General features: G+C 46.1%; 1 protein-coding gene across 5 annotated transcripts in view; it reads right to left on the reverse strand.

Annotated features, from left to right (window-relative positions):
• MYOF (myoferlin) overlaps window positions 1-16,654 on the reverse strand; it is a 156,480-nt gene that overhangs the window by 129,675 nt on the left and 10,151 nt on the right. For 4 of the 5 annotated variants that reach the window (XM_027112071.1, XM_027112068.1, XM_027112070.1 and 1 more), the window contains exons 2-3: window positions 6,788-6,843; window positions 4,142-4,233 (exon numbers count right to left, since the gene is read on the reverse strand). In XM_027112071.1, the coding sequence (XP_026967872.1) occupies window positions 4,142-4,233; window positions 6,788-6,843 (148 nt within the window). Of the gene's footprint in view, window positions 1-4,141; window positions 4,234-6,787; window positions 6,844-13,622; window positions 13,675-16,654 lie in introns of those variants that run through there. The other variant, XM_027112069.1, reaches the window with a different exon arrangement.

The raw sequence follows: 16,654 nt of genomic DNA on the forward strand, positions 1-16,654 counted from the left end.
GGCTCACGGGCCCAGCCGCTCCACAGCATGTGGGATCTTCCCGGACCGAGGCACGAACCCGTGTCCCCTGCATCGGCAGGCGGACTCTCAACCACTGCGCCACCAGGGAAGCCCAAGGCCAAATCTTTAATAGAAAAGCCAAGAAGAAAATACGAGACCAAAGTACACAAATATTTTGGACAAACATACCTAAAATATTGCCCTGCTGTCATCCAAGGGCCCCACTGTGTTTTCAACAGTTATAAAATAAATATGTAATGTTCTCCCAGTAGTTTCCCCTGCTTCCTAACTGGTTCCTACATCCAAACTCCACACAGAAAGCCCAAGCGATACATTAAAAATGTAAATAAGATCATACTCATTACCCTTCAGCAAACCTCCATCCTACTAGGAATGAAATCCAAAGCTTGCATCACGGCTCACAAAGCCATGCATGTTGTGGCTTTGCTGATCTCATCTCCATCCCCCACCCCAGCCCTCTGGCCTCTTCGATCTTTCTCCAATACCGATCTTTCTCCAACACCGAGGTGTACTCCTGCTTCAGGGCCTTTGCACTTGCTGTTCTCTCTGCCAAGAATATTCTTTCCCCCCAGAAAGCTGCATGGCTCATTCTTTCACTTTATTTAGGTCTCTGCTCAATTGTCACCTTATCATCACCTCAAACGTTCCCCCACCCTCAGTAGCCATCCTCTTACTCTGCTTTAGTTTTCTTCCTGGGCTATGACAGTTTCCTCCTTAGATTACAGCACTTCAGAGTACCTGATCTATTACATATTTCTTCATGTATTTGTTTGTTTTGACTCTCTCTCGAGGATGTAACATTCAAGAAAACAACAACTTTGTTTGAAACATAGATGAGAGCTCCCAGGCCAGCCTGCCAGGCTTTACTGCCATGTTCAAATAGATGAGGCACAAAGTGATGAGGCCTGAACCAGGCTGCTGGCTGTGGCCACAAGTAAGAAGCACATGGCACAAACAGTAGAAAGAAAGAGAAGTAAGATTTGGCAACAGATTGGAGAGGATGTAAAAGGGAGAAGATCCACAGAGACCTGAGGTTTTGGGCTCAGTGGTCTGGAGCTGTGCTCTCCATTGTGATGGCCACCGGCCACACGTGGTGAGGGAGCACTTGAAATATGGCTGGTCTAGACAGAGATGTGCTGTTAATATGAAATACTAAGTCTTTGAAATCCGGTGTGTAAGAAAAAAATGCATGTAAAATGTCTCAGTGATTCTTAAAATATTGATTAACATAGTATAATATTATCATTTCTATGTGTAAATAAAACATTATTAAAATTCATTTCATCTGTTTTTGCTTTATAACATGGCTACTAGAAAATTTTTAATTACATATGCAGCCTGCACTATATTTCTTTCGGAGAGGGCTGGTCTACAATATAAACAGTGGTACCACTTGCAGAAAGAGGAGAGGAAAGAAGAGAAAGAACTATTATTAGTAACAGATAGGAGGCTACAGTGAGGCGTAATCACCCGCTTCCCCAGAACTTTGAAATCTGGTAAATAAAACTGCCCTCTGGAAGTTGGGGTGGGGCATAGAAAATCATATAATTGCTTCAAAGCTGAGATGTACAGCATAACCTTAAAAAGCTAGAATGGTTTTTCGATGCAAGAGAGTAGGGCCAGAATCTACCAGAATGTATGTATATAGCTTAAGAAAAAAATGCATCGGGGCTTCCCTGGTGGCGCAGTGGTTGAGAGTCCGCCTGCCGATGCAGGGGACACGGGTTCGTGCCCCGGTCCGGGAAGATCCCACATGCCGCGGAGCGGCTAGGCCCGTGAGCCATGGCTGCTGAGCCTGCGCGTCCGGAGCCTGTGCTCTGCAACGGGAGAGGCCACAACAGTGAGAAGCCCGCGTACCGCAAAAAAAAAAAAAAAAAAAAAAAAGCATCGGTCACAAGGGGCATTGGTCAGCAATGAAACATGGGAGAAAGGATCTCATGAAAGGTGACATGGGCAGTAGCTATCAAAGCCTGTGCAGGCTCTTAGTCTGACACCATTAAGCAGAAGACCCCAAGGCCCAAGATGACCATCTAATTTACTGTCCAAATCAAGCCACTGTTGACAGCAAAAGCGACATCATCAATCATTGTGCTGGGACAACAAACCGGAACCACCCAAAGCAAATCAGAGCATATGGCCACCGTATCTCAACTAATTCATTCTAATTTACTGCTCTCATTGCAGCCTTCTGATCATACCAAATGTACCTGAGACTAAGACATACATTTTAAAATAAATTCACATTAGTAAAACCTGAGATGCTTCTTACAATTGATGTGGGCATTTAATATCAGGCTTCTCCCCCGCCCCACACGTTACTAATTTAATAGTACATCTTACAGTCAATGACATCTTACAATCAAAGATAGAGAGTAATTTGGCTTGCCATGTGAAATGACATGAAGGAAAACAGACATTTCTCCAAAGAAGACATACAGATGGCTAAAAAGTACATGAAAAGATGTTCAACGTCGCTAATTATTAGACAAATGCAAGTCAAAACTACAATGAGGTATCACCTCATACCAGTCTGAATGGCCATCATCAAAGAGTCTACAAACAATAAATGCTGCAGAGGGTGTGGAGAAAAGGGAACCCTCCTACACTGTTGGTGGGAATGTACAATAAATTGGTGCAGCCACTGTGGAAACCAGTATGGAGGTTCTTCAGAAAACTAAAAATGGAGCTACCGTATGATCCAGCAATCCCACTCTTGGGCATATACCCAGAGAAAACCATAATTCGAAAAGGTACATACACCCCAATGTTCATTGCAGCACTATTTACAATAGCCAAGACATGGAAGCAACCTAAATGGCCATCGACAGAGGAGTAGATAAAGGAGATGTGGTGCATATACACAATGGAATATTACTCAGCCATTAAAAAGAACGAAATAATGCCATTTGCAGCAACATGGACGCACCTAGAGATTATCATACTAAATGAAGTTAAGTCGGACAGAGAAAGACAAATATCATATGATATCACTTCTATGTGGCATCTAAAAAAATAATACAAATGAACTTATTCACAAAACAGAAACAGACTCACAGACTTAATAGAAAACTTATGGTTACCAAAGGGGAAAGGTGGGGGGGGAGGGATAAATTAGGAGGTTGGGATTAACATATACACACTACTATATATAAAATAATCAACAAGGACCTACTGTATAGCACAGGGAACTCTACTCAGTACTCTGTAATAAACTATATGTGAAAAGAATCTGAAAAAGAATAGATACATGTATATGTATAACTAAATCATTTTGCTGTACACCTGAACCTAACACAATACTGTAAATCAACTATACTCCAATATAAAATAAAAAATTTTTTTTAATTCATTTTAAAAAGAATTAATCAGAGAGTAGGAATGCCCTCCCCAACCAGGCAATTTATTGCCATTGGAAAATAACAAGTATTATGGTTTTAAGAATTGTTCTCTTGTGAGTTTAGTTAGTTTGAATTGATAACCTAAGACTGCGTTCCAAGTCTAAGGCCAAAGTCTAGATCAAAGACTGGGGTGAATTTACTGAGGTCATTCTGTCCCATGGGAACCTCAGCTTTACCCAGGGGACAACTCTGTGTGCCACCACTGGGCACCACCGTGACTCTTCCCCATCTGAAACTGGCAGGGGCAGTAAGAGTAGGAATCTGGTTTGGATCTGTTGGGTCTAAAAAACCAGCGAGATGTTAAAATGGAAGCAGGGCTGGAAAGAGAACTTGAATAAGACATACATGGGTTATACATGATCAGAAGAAGAAATGATTTTGTTTGTGTCCAATAAAGCTACAGTTTGGATAAATCATCAGTGCCTGTACCTAGTTAACAAAGAAACTGCAGGAGCATAAAAAGGTTTCACTGTTAAGTGCCAAATTGGCTAGACTAGTGGTGGCTTAGTGTTTGCAACCTCTTATGAACACAGCAGTCATTGGGAAAGTGCACTGTGATAGATTAGCCACATCTGATATTGGCTCATAAGGGGTGGAGGAGGGCACAGAATTAAAGCACAATTATATTGGAAATATTATGTTATTAAAGATACGTTCCTTCAACAAAACAGACAATAGTAAGCCAATATGTAACATGAGAAAAACAGTTGAAATCAACTTACTTATTTTGTCCAATTGTCTCAAAATCTTTCACAACAATCCCAAGGGACGATGAGAAGTCCAGTGGTATACCCCTCAAGTCGAACTCCAAAATCTGTCCACAGGTAGGTTATGAAAACAAAGAGGCTGTTAAAAGGATCCGGGAATATAATAAGATGCACCGATACTAAATAGCAGGTCATCTCCACCAATGACAATCTTTTGAAGTACTCAGTTCTATAGTTAGACAAAAGTGCTCAAATTCTGAACCTGGAGGCTGCTGAGGCTCCTGGGAAAGCAAACCAGCTCCTAGCTTCCCATTTTCTAGACTCTGTGGCTTCGGACAAGTCACCAAATCCGTCTCATAGGCAGAGAACTAGACTGAAGGCCTACCACAACTGTAGCACAAATAGAAGAAAATATGTATGTGAAAATGCTTTCTTCAATGGTTATTTTTAAATTATTTGCTTTTCTTAATCATATTATCGAAGAAAGTGGTAAATAATCTAAGAAAACATTTTCTGAAATGCATCAGCCCCTTATTTTAAGTCCCACCATGGTCAGTGCTGTAGTCAGCTGAGTCTCTCATCTTAAGGCAGTAAATTGCTTTCTAATGGCAAATGTTAAAAAAAAAAATTAACTTAGTACCACTGATGTCTTTGATTATGGAATAAATTAATTAAATAAAGCAGTGCATGATGATGGTCTGATGCTCCTTATAATGGGTTTGGAATGGATGGAGAAGGAGTCTCACAGCTCGTATTAAAACATACCCACAAATCCACATGGGTTTGGGTTGGCATTTCATTTAGGTTTGGTTTCAGTTATAAAGCTGCAATTGGGAAGTTTACTTGATAAATACATATGCACTATGAGAAAAAAAATGCATTGGAAACAAAATGGGGTAAGATGGATGATGCCCTCGGGAAAACACGCCTACTCATGTGACCATATACCTCTCTGCCATCGGCCACATGGATTGAGCTCAAATATAAAGAAGCGTGTTGGGACTTCCCTGGTGACACAGTGGTTAAGAATGTGCCTGCCAATGCAGGGGACACGGGTTCAAGCCCTGATCCGGGAAGATCCCACATGCCACGGAGCAACTAAGCCCGTGCGCCTCAACTACTGAGCCTGCGTTCTACAGCCCGAGAGCCACAACTACTGAGCCCACACGCCTACAGCCCGTGCTCCAGCAACAAGAGAAGGCTGCGCACCGCAAGGATGAGTAGCCCTCCACCCCCGCCACAATTAGAGAAAGCCCACGTGCAGCAACGAAGACCCAACACAGCCAAGAATAAATAAACTAATTTAAAAAATAAAGAGGCATGTTATCACTAAATGCACACATACATGTACTTTTTATTTATTTTAGTCTTGGAGCTCTGTGTGAGGTGCTAGGAGCCCACAGTTTCCACAGGGACCAACCAGACAGCCTCTGGCTCTCATGGAGCTGGCAGTCCAGCTGGCTGTGCTCTGGGTTCCAGTGAAATTGCAGAGAAGTGGAATTCCCTCTCAACCTGCATGAAACCAGTAGGGCATTTCAGATAGGCATTAAGAAACTTTTAGTCTTGGCCTCATCCAGTGAGAACGAGTAGTCTTTATTTTATAGGGATACTGAAACTTGTTGGGAGGGGAAGGGGAGAAGGAAGTTGGTGGAAGGAAGCCGTCACAACCTGGTGACTTAGCAAAATAACAAAGACATTTATCACTGCACTTATCCAGAACGGTTTGACCTGGTTTTTAGAAAAACAATAGGGCAGATGATCAACTTTTCAAAAATTAGTCAGCATAGGAAAATCCTACTCAGTGGAAAGAATTAAAAATTTCACATATCTGTAAATCTATTAAACACTGAAACAATTTACAAAATAGGTATAAAGTCATTAGTGGGGGGGAGGTCTATAAATTATATCAATTCAATACAATATTACATAGTCAATAAAAATATTTTTTAATGGAATTATAGGGGTATATGTTCAGGAATATAATAGTAGGAAAAAATAGGATAGGAAACTGTATTCACTGTATGATACTAATTGGCTAATTCTAAGACATCCTATTTTATTAAATGTATTCATTCAATAAATATTTGTTGATACCTCCAAGATATTAACAGTAGTTGCTTCTGGATAGTAGGACCAAAAGTAATTTTTTTAAGCTAATCTGAAGTTTTCAAAATTTCTACATTAAGTACATATTACTTTTATCAACATAAAAAACAATAAATGACACTCTTCCAGATACACAAAGTATCATGTCATACCATTTCGATTAGTCACATGCAGATATGTTTTTTAATTACAGAGCTTTCTCTCTGGGACTCCAGAGGTGATCTAAGCCCACCCCTCGCTCTACAGATGTGCCCCAATTTGCAGCATAACTGGACAAGGTTACACAACAAGCGCATGGCTGCACCAGGCTAGAACCCCACCCTCCTTAACCCATCCAGGCTCCACTTGCCACACCACTACTGCACAGGAGATGTCACTGTGCAGTAGTGTCCTTAAGCTGCTCTGCTGTCTCTGTGGCCACAGAGGGAGGTGGAGGGGGTAGGGGTGAAATGCAGAGATTCTCCTTCCAAATGTAAGAGTTAAACCTCTGACCAAAGACGGGACAATCAGAGGTAGCTTATCCAGTGAAATAAAATTGAAAAATAACGAAGTCACCTCATTCCACACTGGGTTGAGTTCATTATCGACTTTCTTTGTTTTCTTTTTCTCATCTGCAAATTAAAAATAAGAGATATCAATTAGAAATATTTACAGAGCCTGTACCATTCATCTGTTCATTCAAAGAACCTTTCCCTGAGGGCAAACGGTGTGCCTACATTTTACCTTCATCTGACTAGGGTGAGGGCTACCTGAACGAGTTTTCCAAACTGAACAGCATTTTTGGCCTAAAAACATTTTTCCCATCCCCAGACCGACAAGGAGCTGAGGGATGGGAGACTCAAAATCACAGAAATGCTGTGATCCTCTGTCTCTCCCTCAGCAAATCCTGCAGACCAAAGTCACCCAGAGCCTGTGCATCTCCCCAGCTTGTTGCAGAAAGAAGCCAACGAAGGTAACCTTTGACCCACAGGTATCCCATTTTATAAATGAGGATACTGAGACTCAAAGGAGTTGAGGAATGTGTCTGACCTCATATGCAGCAGTGGTGCCCTGACATAAACCTGGAATTTCAGCTCTGAAGCCCATGCTGCCTTTGCATGTGATAAGACCCCAACACAGCTTAAAGATTATGCTGGATTCCCTCTCACAGCCCTAATACAAGGTAATTCGTAGATGAACACTTTCTAGGACCAGCAGAGCATTGGGCATTTCCTTTACTCCTGGCTCATTGTTTCTGAAGACACAAGGTCTTCTTTCTCTGCATCTGAGACTGGACAGTACACCTACCCAGATGAGTAAATGTTTATCTAGCTAGTGCTTAAAGCTTTCTTGGAGCAAAGTCCAAAGAGCAGGGGCTTCTCCTGAATCCCTGAGGCCCCAGACACTTAACAAAATAAAAGCTAAGGGCTTCCCTGGTGGCGCAGTGGTTGAGAGTCCGCCTGCTGATGCAGGGGACATGGGTTCGTGCCCCGGTCCGGGAAGATCCCACACGCCGCGGAGCAGCTGGGCCCGTGAGCCATGGCCGCTGAGCCTGTGCGTCCGGAGCCTGTGCTCCACAGCGGGAGAGGCCACAACAGTGAGAGGCCCGCGTACCGAAAAAAAAAAAAAAAAAGCTAAGTTTCAGTACAAAAGGCTTTGTAAACCTTAGCTCACCTGTTTTCAGGGGGAAAAAAAAGTTTTTCTTCCTGTGTGTCTCTTCTACTATCACACAGAACACTCACAACACTCTGACACCAGATGTATTGGGCAGGGCATGTTCCCCCAACCAAGCAATTTTCTGCAACATCACCTGGGTGTTCTACAATTTAACTCAATCCTGACACTGTCTACCTGGAGTTAGCATCAGATCCCAGGGGTTAAGGGCTCGGTCCCACAAGACTGCCCCCACCCCCAGACACCAACAGCAAGTCCAGGTTGTCACCTGGGCTTCTAACCAATTGGCAATAAATCTGAGGTTCCTATGACCCCATCCTTGGGTTCAATTAATTTGCTAGAGCAGCTCACAGAACTCAGGAAAACTGTTACTTACATTTACCAGTTTATTATAGGACTGATAAACGGTATAGATGAACAGCCAGCTGAACAGATACATGGGGTGAGGCCTGAGAGGGTCCCAAGCACCATGGTTCTGTCACCATGGAGGTGGGGGTGCGTTGCCCTCCTGGTACATGGATGTGTTCACCCACCTGGAAGGTCTCTGAACCCCATACTTCTGGGATTTTTATGGAGGCTTCATCACGTAGCCATGATTAATTATTAACTCCATTTCCAGCCCTTCTCCCCACTCTAGACAAGTGGAGCTGGGGCTGAAAATCCCCAGCTTCTAATCATGGCTTCGTCTTTCTGGTGACCAGCCCCCATCCAGGGGCCCACCCAGAGTGGCTTCATTGAACAAAAAATACTCCTAGTACTCTTATCCCTTAGGAAGTTACAAGGGTTTTAGGAGCTCTGTGCCAGGAAAAATGAGCGAGGGCGTGGGGTTGGGGGGAAGACACAGACCAACATATATTTTTTCTAGTATCTCACATCACCTAATCTCCTTCAAACCCTAGGAGGTATGTATAATCATTTTCATCCCCCTTTCACAGCTAAGGAAACTGAGAAGTCAAGTAACGAATTCAACGTCACCGAGTTAGTAAGTGGGGCAGAGCTAGGTTTTGGACCCTGGCAGCCTCACGTTGGTGGCCAAGCTTTGAACCACTCCTCAGCTTCCCCTCTACTGCTGTGGAATGGAGAAGGTAGTGGCTTTCGTTCAGCTGAACGTCACGTTGCTAAGGCTCCCAGCACACGGCCAGCTGTGGGACTAGCCACCTCATTCTTCCACGACCTCAGCATAGCAAAGCTATGAGTCATCACCCTCACTCTGCTAAGCATTAACTCCTCCACTTGAGTGGGCTCCCATCGCCCAACTGGCTTCCCATTTTAAACTTCGGCAGGACTTGACTCATCAGCTCATGCCTGGACCTATCCTGACTCTGACTGTGGTCTTTCTATGCAGCCTCCAGAGCCCCTCACTGGATCAGATTCTGATGTCACCTAGAGGTGGTCCTCATTTCCCCTCTCACACTTCCATATTGACCCCACTCACTCTTCCCCTCGTCTGACAGAAACCTCTCAATCTTCCTCTCTGGTACAGTACCAGAAAGTGTGGGAGAAAAAGAGAAGCCCTGCAAAGGATGCTGAAATCGATGGAACTGGTCAAAATGGCTTCTATCCACAGCTGTAGCTGCTCCCTCTAAATAATGATCTACAGGTGTCAGGTTGTGCATTCTACTGCAGTGACTCTAAATCCTTACAATAAACCAGCAAGGTAAACATTCTCATCCTCATTTTATAGACAAGGTGGTTAACTGAGAAAAGCTGGTTAACTTGTCTAAGGTCACACAGCTAATAAAGAAACAGAGCCAGAATCTGTACCTACGTCTCCCTGGCTCCACAACCTGAGTGTGTGTTTGCTACCACACCAATGCCTCACTAGAAGCTGTCAGAAATGTTGAATAAAGAAGATGCATAGGGACTTCCCTGGTGGTGCAGTGGTTAAGAATCCACCTACCAATGCATGGGACGGGGGTTCGAGCCCTGGTCCGGGAAGACCCCAGATGCCGGGAAGACCTCAGATGCCGTGGAGCAACTAAGCCTGTGCACCATAACTACTGAGCCCATGTGCCACAACTACTGAAGCCTGCACGCCTAGAGCCCGTGTTCCCCAAGAGAAGCCACCACATTGAGAAGCCCTAGCACCACAACAAAGAGTAGCCCCTGCTCAATGCAACTAGAGAAAGCCGGCGTGCAGCAAGGAAGACCCAACGCAGCCAAAAATAAATGAATTTTTTTAAAATGTGCACACATTACATTTTATTGCCTTTTCTCACATGTCAGCCAAAAAAAAGTACATAAATTCCTGTCTTATCAGCAGCCACAATGTCACACATTTATTCAATTATTCCACATCTTTTTTTAAAAAAGGCCTCAGTTGCAGGCACTAAACGTCAGATTAAACTACAGGAAACTCTTTCCCCTTCTCCACCTCCCCCAGTTCCCACCTCTGAAGTTATGAAGAGAACTGTTTCTGTCTACAGTAAGGAATTAAATAGTTTCAACCCAGAACATAACAATTGATTCAAATGCAGAATACACTCTGGACCATGATTCAAGGCATTCTTTGAGACATTTCCTGTTTTTTGATTAGCTACACTGGCTTCCCTCTCAGTTCTGTGAAGGTCACCATTGCAGTAATTAACTCGCTTGCCAACCTCCCAATAACATTTCCTAAGAACTGAACAAGCACTCCTTGCCAAGCCGCCATGCCCTCGTGCACAGAACCATTTCCTTTGCTGTTCACCTACAGTGTGAACCCTTATTGAAATAGTGAGAGAAACACCATGACTCCTAAGACCGGATTGGTACCTCTGTGCTGAGAGGACCAGGGTGAATGTTAATCCTACGTCAACTTGGCTAGTCTATGGTGCCAGTTGTTTGGTCCAACAGTAGTCTAGATCTTGCTGCGAAAGTATTTTATAGATGTGACTAACATTTGCAATCAACTGTCTTTAAGTAAAGCAGATTACTCTCTATAAGGTGGGTGGGCCTCATCCAAACAGCTGAAGGCCTTAAGAGGAATAACTGAGGTTTCCTAGCGAAGAAAGAATTCTGCCTCAAGACTGTATCAGAAGATCCTGCCCAAGTTTCCAGCCTGCTTGCCTGCCCTTTAGATTTCAGTCTCAAGACTACATCAACTCTTACCTGAATTTCAGCCTACTTCTCTGCTGTTGGGCTGCACCCTGCAGGCCTACAAGGCCTGTACTTGCCCAGCTTCAAAACCGAAGAAAGAGCCCGGAGTAAGCAACAGAGACATCAATGGTTTAATGGAGGGGGGGAGCTTACACCTCTGAAGCAAGGTCCTGGAGCGACCCCCCCCACCATGTGCTGCAGACGGCAGGCAGGACATGGCAGCAGTCTTCAGTCCCGGGAAAAAGGGGAGGTTACCACTTATAAAGGAATTGATGTCAGATGCGCTCATTAGTTACCAGGGAAACCAGCAGAGGGGCATGTCCTTCACGGCCCCTTTGATAAGAACAATCACCAGCTGGGGCCTGGGGCAAGTAAGTAGGAAGGTGAGTCAGGTGAGTAAGATACAGGTAAAGCAGGCACTGGTCGGGCAGGGGGATGTAGAGAGAGCAAGAGAACAGCCATCTTGAGTGGCCTGACCATATACCTGCCCCAGATATTTCAGTCTTGCCAGCCCCTACAATGGCATGAGCCCTCTCCCCCTCTCTGTCTCTGTCTCCCTGTCTCTGTCTCTCTCCATTTATATGTACATATATACTATTGGTTCCAGAGAAACGGAACCAACTGGTAATACCAGGTGCCCATGGAAGTAAGAACATCTACGATGGTAACACATTTTACATACTTCCAAATACATACACACCATCTCACTGATCCTAAGAATCCTGCAAGGAGAAGACAGGTATTGGTCCAGCTCTTCTCACTGGACTTGCAAATCAGGGAACTCTCCATTTCCCTGAGCTGTTACCTCAGGGAGACATAAGGCTCAACCCCCAAGCTCAGAGTCCCTCTTGTGTGAACTGGTGAATTTAGACTAGATGATCTCTAAGTTTTCCTCTAGGTCCAACACGAAGTGCCCCCAAGTCCTGACTGCTTAGATTGCTGCGTCTTACTGAAATGGCCCCAGGAGAAATGGGGGTGCTACTTACAAAGCTTTCTTAAGTAACTCAGCTCTTTGGTACGCAAGGTAGATCAGCCATGCATCTAAACTTGACCTCCCATTCAGAAATACTTCTGAATCTTCTCTGGGTCCTGGATTATGCCCCCTTTGTTTTGAGAAACATTCACAGACATACACAAAGGCATCCACTATCTGGCTTAAAATTTCACAGAGCCCCCTGAAGCCCTTCCACACATGGCTAACAGTTATTAAGTGCTCTGCCCTAGTCACTGTTCCCAGCGCTTCCCATGACTGTCTCACTTAATCTTCACACCAACCCTAAGAGGTAAATTCTATTATGATCATCTCCAGTAACAGAGGAAGAACCCAAGACACAGAGAGGGTAAGCAACTTATCAGGAGTCACACAGCAAGTGAGTGGTAGAGCAAGGATTGAAACTCTAGAAGATACAGACACAGAGCAATTTCCAAAATTGGAGGATTAAGACCAGAGAGTGACTTCTTAAAGGCTGGGACTGCGTTATTAACATTGTTATCCCCCCCAGAGTCATTTCTCCATGATTTGAATGAAATGGACTTGATAAGCTCATAAGTATTATGACTAAAGTTGCTTCAATGATTAAGAAAATGAATACAAAGTACTCAGCATAGGGCCCAGCGTGTCGTAAGCACTAAACCAGCAAGAGCTAGTACATCAATATTATTTCTTCTTACGGCACCTGAGCAGCACCCAGTGTGGACTCCAGGAGGTTTCCCAGGCTGTGGAGCCCTCTCTGGAGGGCAGGGACCCAGTGACTGAAGGAAGTGCCCAGGGGCCTGGGCACAGCCCTGGTGGAGCAATTCTGCCACGTGGCTCCATTCCAGGCCTCTGAGGCTCGCCAGAGGCAGCTGGCATGTGGGTAGTGCCTGCTCCTCCCTGGCAGTGAGCCTGGCAGCTACCAGCATCTAGAAGAACGTCCACAAGAACCAGGAAGCAGGGAAGGCTCCAGGAAGGGCCAGCAGGACACTACTCCGCCCTCAGGTGTTAGAGGGACTCATGAAGACAGGTGGCCCATCCAGGTCAACCTGGCTGAAGGAGTATCTCTATTTGCTTCCCAACCGGCTGCAGTAATGCTCCAGGAGATGTTGCCAAACCGGTTCTAAGAGAAAGGCATTTTGGCCAAATGGCAACTGGGACACAAAGCGAGGCTGTTTTGTAAATTTCTGAAACAGTCGCTGACGTTGCTGATTAAAGGAACGCCCAGACAAAAAGGCAGGCTGGGTTACCGCTCAGCGTTCTGTTCCCAGTGCCCCAGTGGCCTCTGGAGCCGCCCTTTCAGGCACACACACTCTTGAATCAAAACCAAATCCTCAGGGGAGCTGCGGTGAAGCCCAGTCAATCTGAACAACCCATACAGCATCTACTTCCTAAAAGCTGACCCTGGGGTGTGGTCACCTTCCAGCCCTGCCAACTGCCTGGGCTGCAGATGAAAGGAGCCCAGGTTGGGCAGGCACCTGGATCGGCTCTCTCGGTGGAGAACTGAACACGAGCATCCGTTCTGTGCCGGACACTTGAAACACATTCACGTCAAATCCTTATGCGGGAGTGTTGGACTGCACCCCGCAGGCCTCCAAGGCCTGTGCTTGCCCAGCTTCAAGACCAAAGAAAGAGCCCAGGGTCAGCAACAGAGACATCAATGATTTAATGGAGGGGGGAGCTTACACGTCTGAAGCAAGGTCCTGGAGCGACACCCCACCATGTGCAGCGAACGATGGGTAAGACGCGGCGGCAGTCTTCGCTCCCGGGGAGGGGGCCCCGTGTGGTGGAGGAGAGATTACCAGTTATAGGGAATTGACATCAGGTGGGCTCATTAGTTACCAGGGAAACCAGCAGAGGGGCGCGTCCTTCATGCCCCTTTGATGAGAACAGTCACCAGCTGGGGCCTGGGGCAAGTACCTAGGAAGGTGAGTCAGGTGAGTAAGATACAGGAGAAGCAGGCATTGGTCGGGCAGGGGATGTACAGAGAGCAAGAGAACAGCCATCTTGAGGGGCCTGACCACACACTTGGGGGTGGCTCTGGGTTTGTGAAAACCAGGGGTGGCCTGTCTGTATTGTATCTGTGGTATCTGGTTGCAGTGCCCCTCTACGTACCTGACCCCAGGGATATCTCGGAAGAGAGGTGGACCAAGATTGTAAGGGTTATACAGGGTATGTAGGGGTGAAGTACACGGTCAGGCAACTCAAGAAGGCTGTTCTCTTGTTCTCTGTACATCCCCTGCCCGACCAGTGCCTGCTTCTCCTATATCTTACTCACCTGACTCACTTTCCTATGTACTTGCCCCAGGCCCCAGCTGGTGATTGTTCTTATCAAAAGGTCCGTGAGGGGCGTGCCCCTCTGCGGGTTTGCCTGGTGACTAATAAGCCCACCTGACGTCAATTCCCCTATAATTGGTAATCTCCACCCCCTGCCCCCCACCCCAGTGAAGACTGCCACCATGTCCTGCCCACCGTCCACCACACATGGTGGGGTGTTGCTCTAGGACCTTGCTTCAGACATGTAAGCTCCCCCCTCCATTAAACCATTGATGTCTCTGTTGCTGACTCCCGGCTCCTTCTTTGGTCTTGAAGCTGGGCAGGCAGAGTCCTTTTAGGCCTGCAGGGTGCAGCCCAACAGGGAGGTACTAATATCCCCATTTTGCAGATGAGGAAACTGAGGTTCAGGGGTGTTAACTGACTTGCCCAAGGTCACAAAGCTACTAATTGGCAGAGCTGAGCTTCAGCCCCAGGCCTGCCTCATTTCCAAACCTGTGCTCTTCACCAGCACCTCAGGGTGCCAGGCAACCTGCCACATTTTCACCACTTACCAGCTGGGTGGCCTTGGGCACTGACTCCAACTCTCCATACCTAGATTTCGTCATTAATAAACATGGCAACGTAATGCCCAGGAGTAATAGGTACCACATTTGGGGCTCATGCCAGGCACTCTTCACAGGGCTTTGTATGTTACCTGTTGCTATTATTGTCCTTATTTAAGCCCAATAGCACAATAAAATTAAGTAGTTTGTCCAGGTTCACCTGCTGGTAAGAAACAAAGCCAGAATCTCGATGCAGGTGTTCTGGCTCCTAAGACTTAATCTCTGGTGACTCTGGCTAACACGTTTCTGAGACACAATCTGCCAGAGACTGAATTAAGACTGGTGCTCTGCAGATTCACTTCGGGCCCTGCTTGAGGAGATGACTTCCTATTGTTTCAAGAGAGCCCCTCAAGGCCTCAGTGTTCTGGAAAAGGGGATGAAAAAGGTCACCTCGTAGGGTTGCATTGAGGATCAAAGGAGAGAGCGTGAGAGTGCCAGGACACAAGGGACATGCCTCTGTGTAGGATTCACATCAGAATCATAAACGGCCTCCATTAGCCAACATGAAGAGGATCCAGTTCCTCTGCCCTCCCTGACTCTAAGAGATTGTATCAAGAGGAAAGAGTCACAGAAAAGAACTTTGAAAATAAGCACAAAGCACTGAGTCAAAAGCTTGATAACTCCATCCTAACCCTCCTAGGCAACAATCTTAGCTGAGTGACGACTCAGCCTCAGATCCTGATATCCCATAATTAATCCTCTCTTTTAATGGGATTTTTGCCCTTGCCAGCAGTTTTGATCCACTACACTCAGCCCTCCTTCCTATGCTGAGAAGAGCTTTGGCCTTGGGGCTCTTGAGCAGAGCTGGGCTGGTCAGTTGCTGCAGGTATGAGGGAAAACTGGAGATCAGATAGTGTCTGTGGATGGCGGCTTGTTAGTGGGAGAGGATGGAGGGTAGACTTAATGCAAGAGAGATGCCAAGCACTGGGAAAGCCAGACACGCATGACGCAGTGGGAAAGTGCATGAGACAAAGAGTCTTGGTCTGGGGTTCGAGTCCTTGCCTCTTCCTGGTCACCCAGCTTTGGTCACTCTTGTCCTCTCTGAGACTCAAGGTGCTCATGTGTGAAATGAGTATAAACAATACATGTCCTGGACACCTGCTAGAGTTGTTCTGAAGAACAAACGTGACCAAGCCCAGGAAAGGGCTTTCTGCACTGTAAGCGCCCTGGGAAGAAGCTCCTTCCTCAGGCCATGTCTGTCACACATGGGAGGCCACCGTAATGTGTCCAGCACACTGGGACAAACTGAAGGGCGTTTGGAGCCCCAGACAAGACCCCTGAAGCCAGAGGTATCTGGCTTCAAGGCACCAGAGCCCCAGGCCCTGGCACTGGTCTGATCAGATGCCTTCAGGGCTGAATTTGGCCAGGGAAACAGAGCCTGGATTGTCAGGCTTAGGGAGCTAAGCCCTGAGCCCAGGTGCACTAATTACCCAGGGTGGGTCAAATGCAGCCTCGCCACACAGGGGTGGGTGTTACAGCCTCAGGGTGGGCCTGTGTATCCCAGCTCCACCTGGAACCTAGTGTGGGGTCTTGAACAAAGCAACTCACTCTCCCCAAGATGTGGTCTCTTCAGCTGTAAAGGGACTTCATTTTTTTGGTGAGAAATAAATGAATGCATATATGTGAAGCTTTAGTGCAACGCTTCATAGCTAGAAAGTCCTCGTCATCAATATAACCTGCAATATTTATGCCTCCTTTCCAGGAGTTTAAACTCATTGAACTCTGCATTCACTGAACTCTTGCTGGATCTACAGCTAGACCACAAGCTGCATGCAGGCAGCGGCCACGTCTGGCTTGTTTCCCATCCAGCTTGTGGTACTGAGCCCAAGGCCTGGCAAA

The sequence above is a fragment of the Aethalodelphis obliquidens genome, unplaced genomic scaffold (assembly GCF_003676395.1).
Source record: "Aethalodelphis obliquidens isolate GAN/ISIS:26980383/991018 unplaced genomic scaffold, ASM367639v1 scaffold11, whole genome shotgun sequence".
NCBI lineage: Eukaryota > Metazoa > Chordata > Mammalia > Artiodactyla > Delphinidae > Aethalodelphis > Aethalodelphis obliquidens.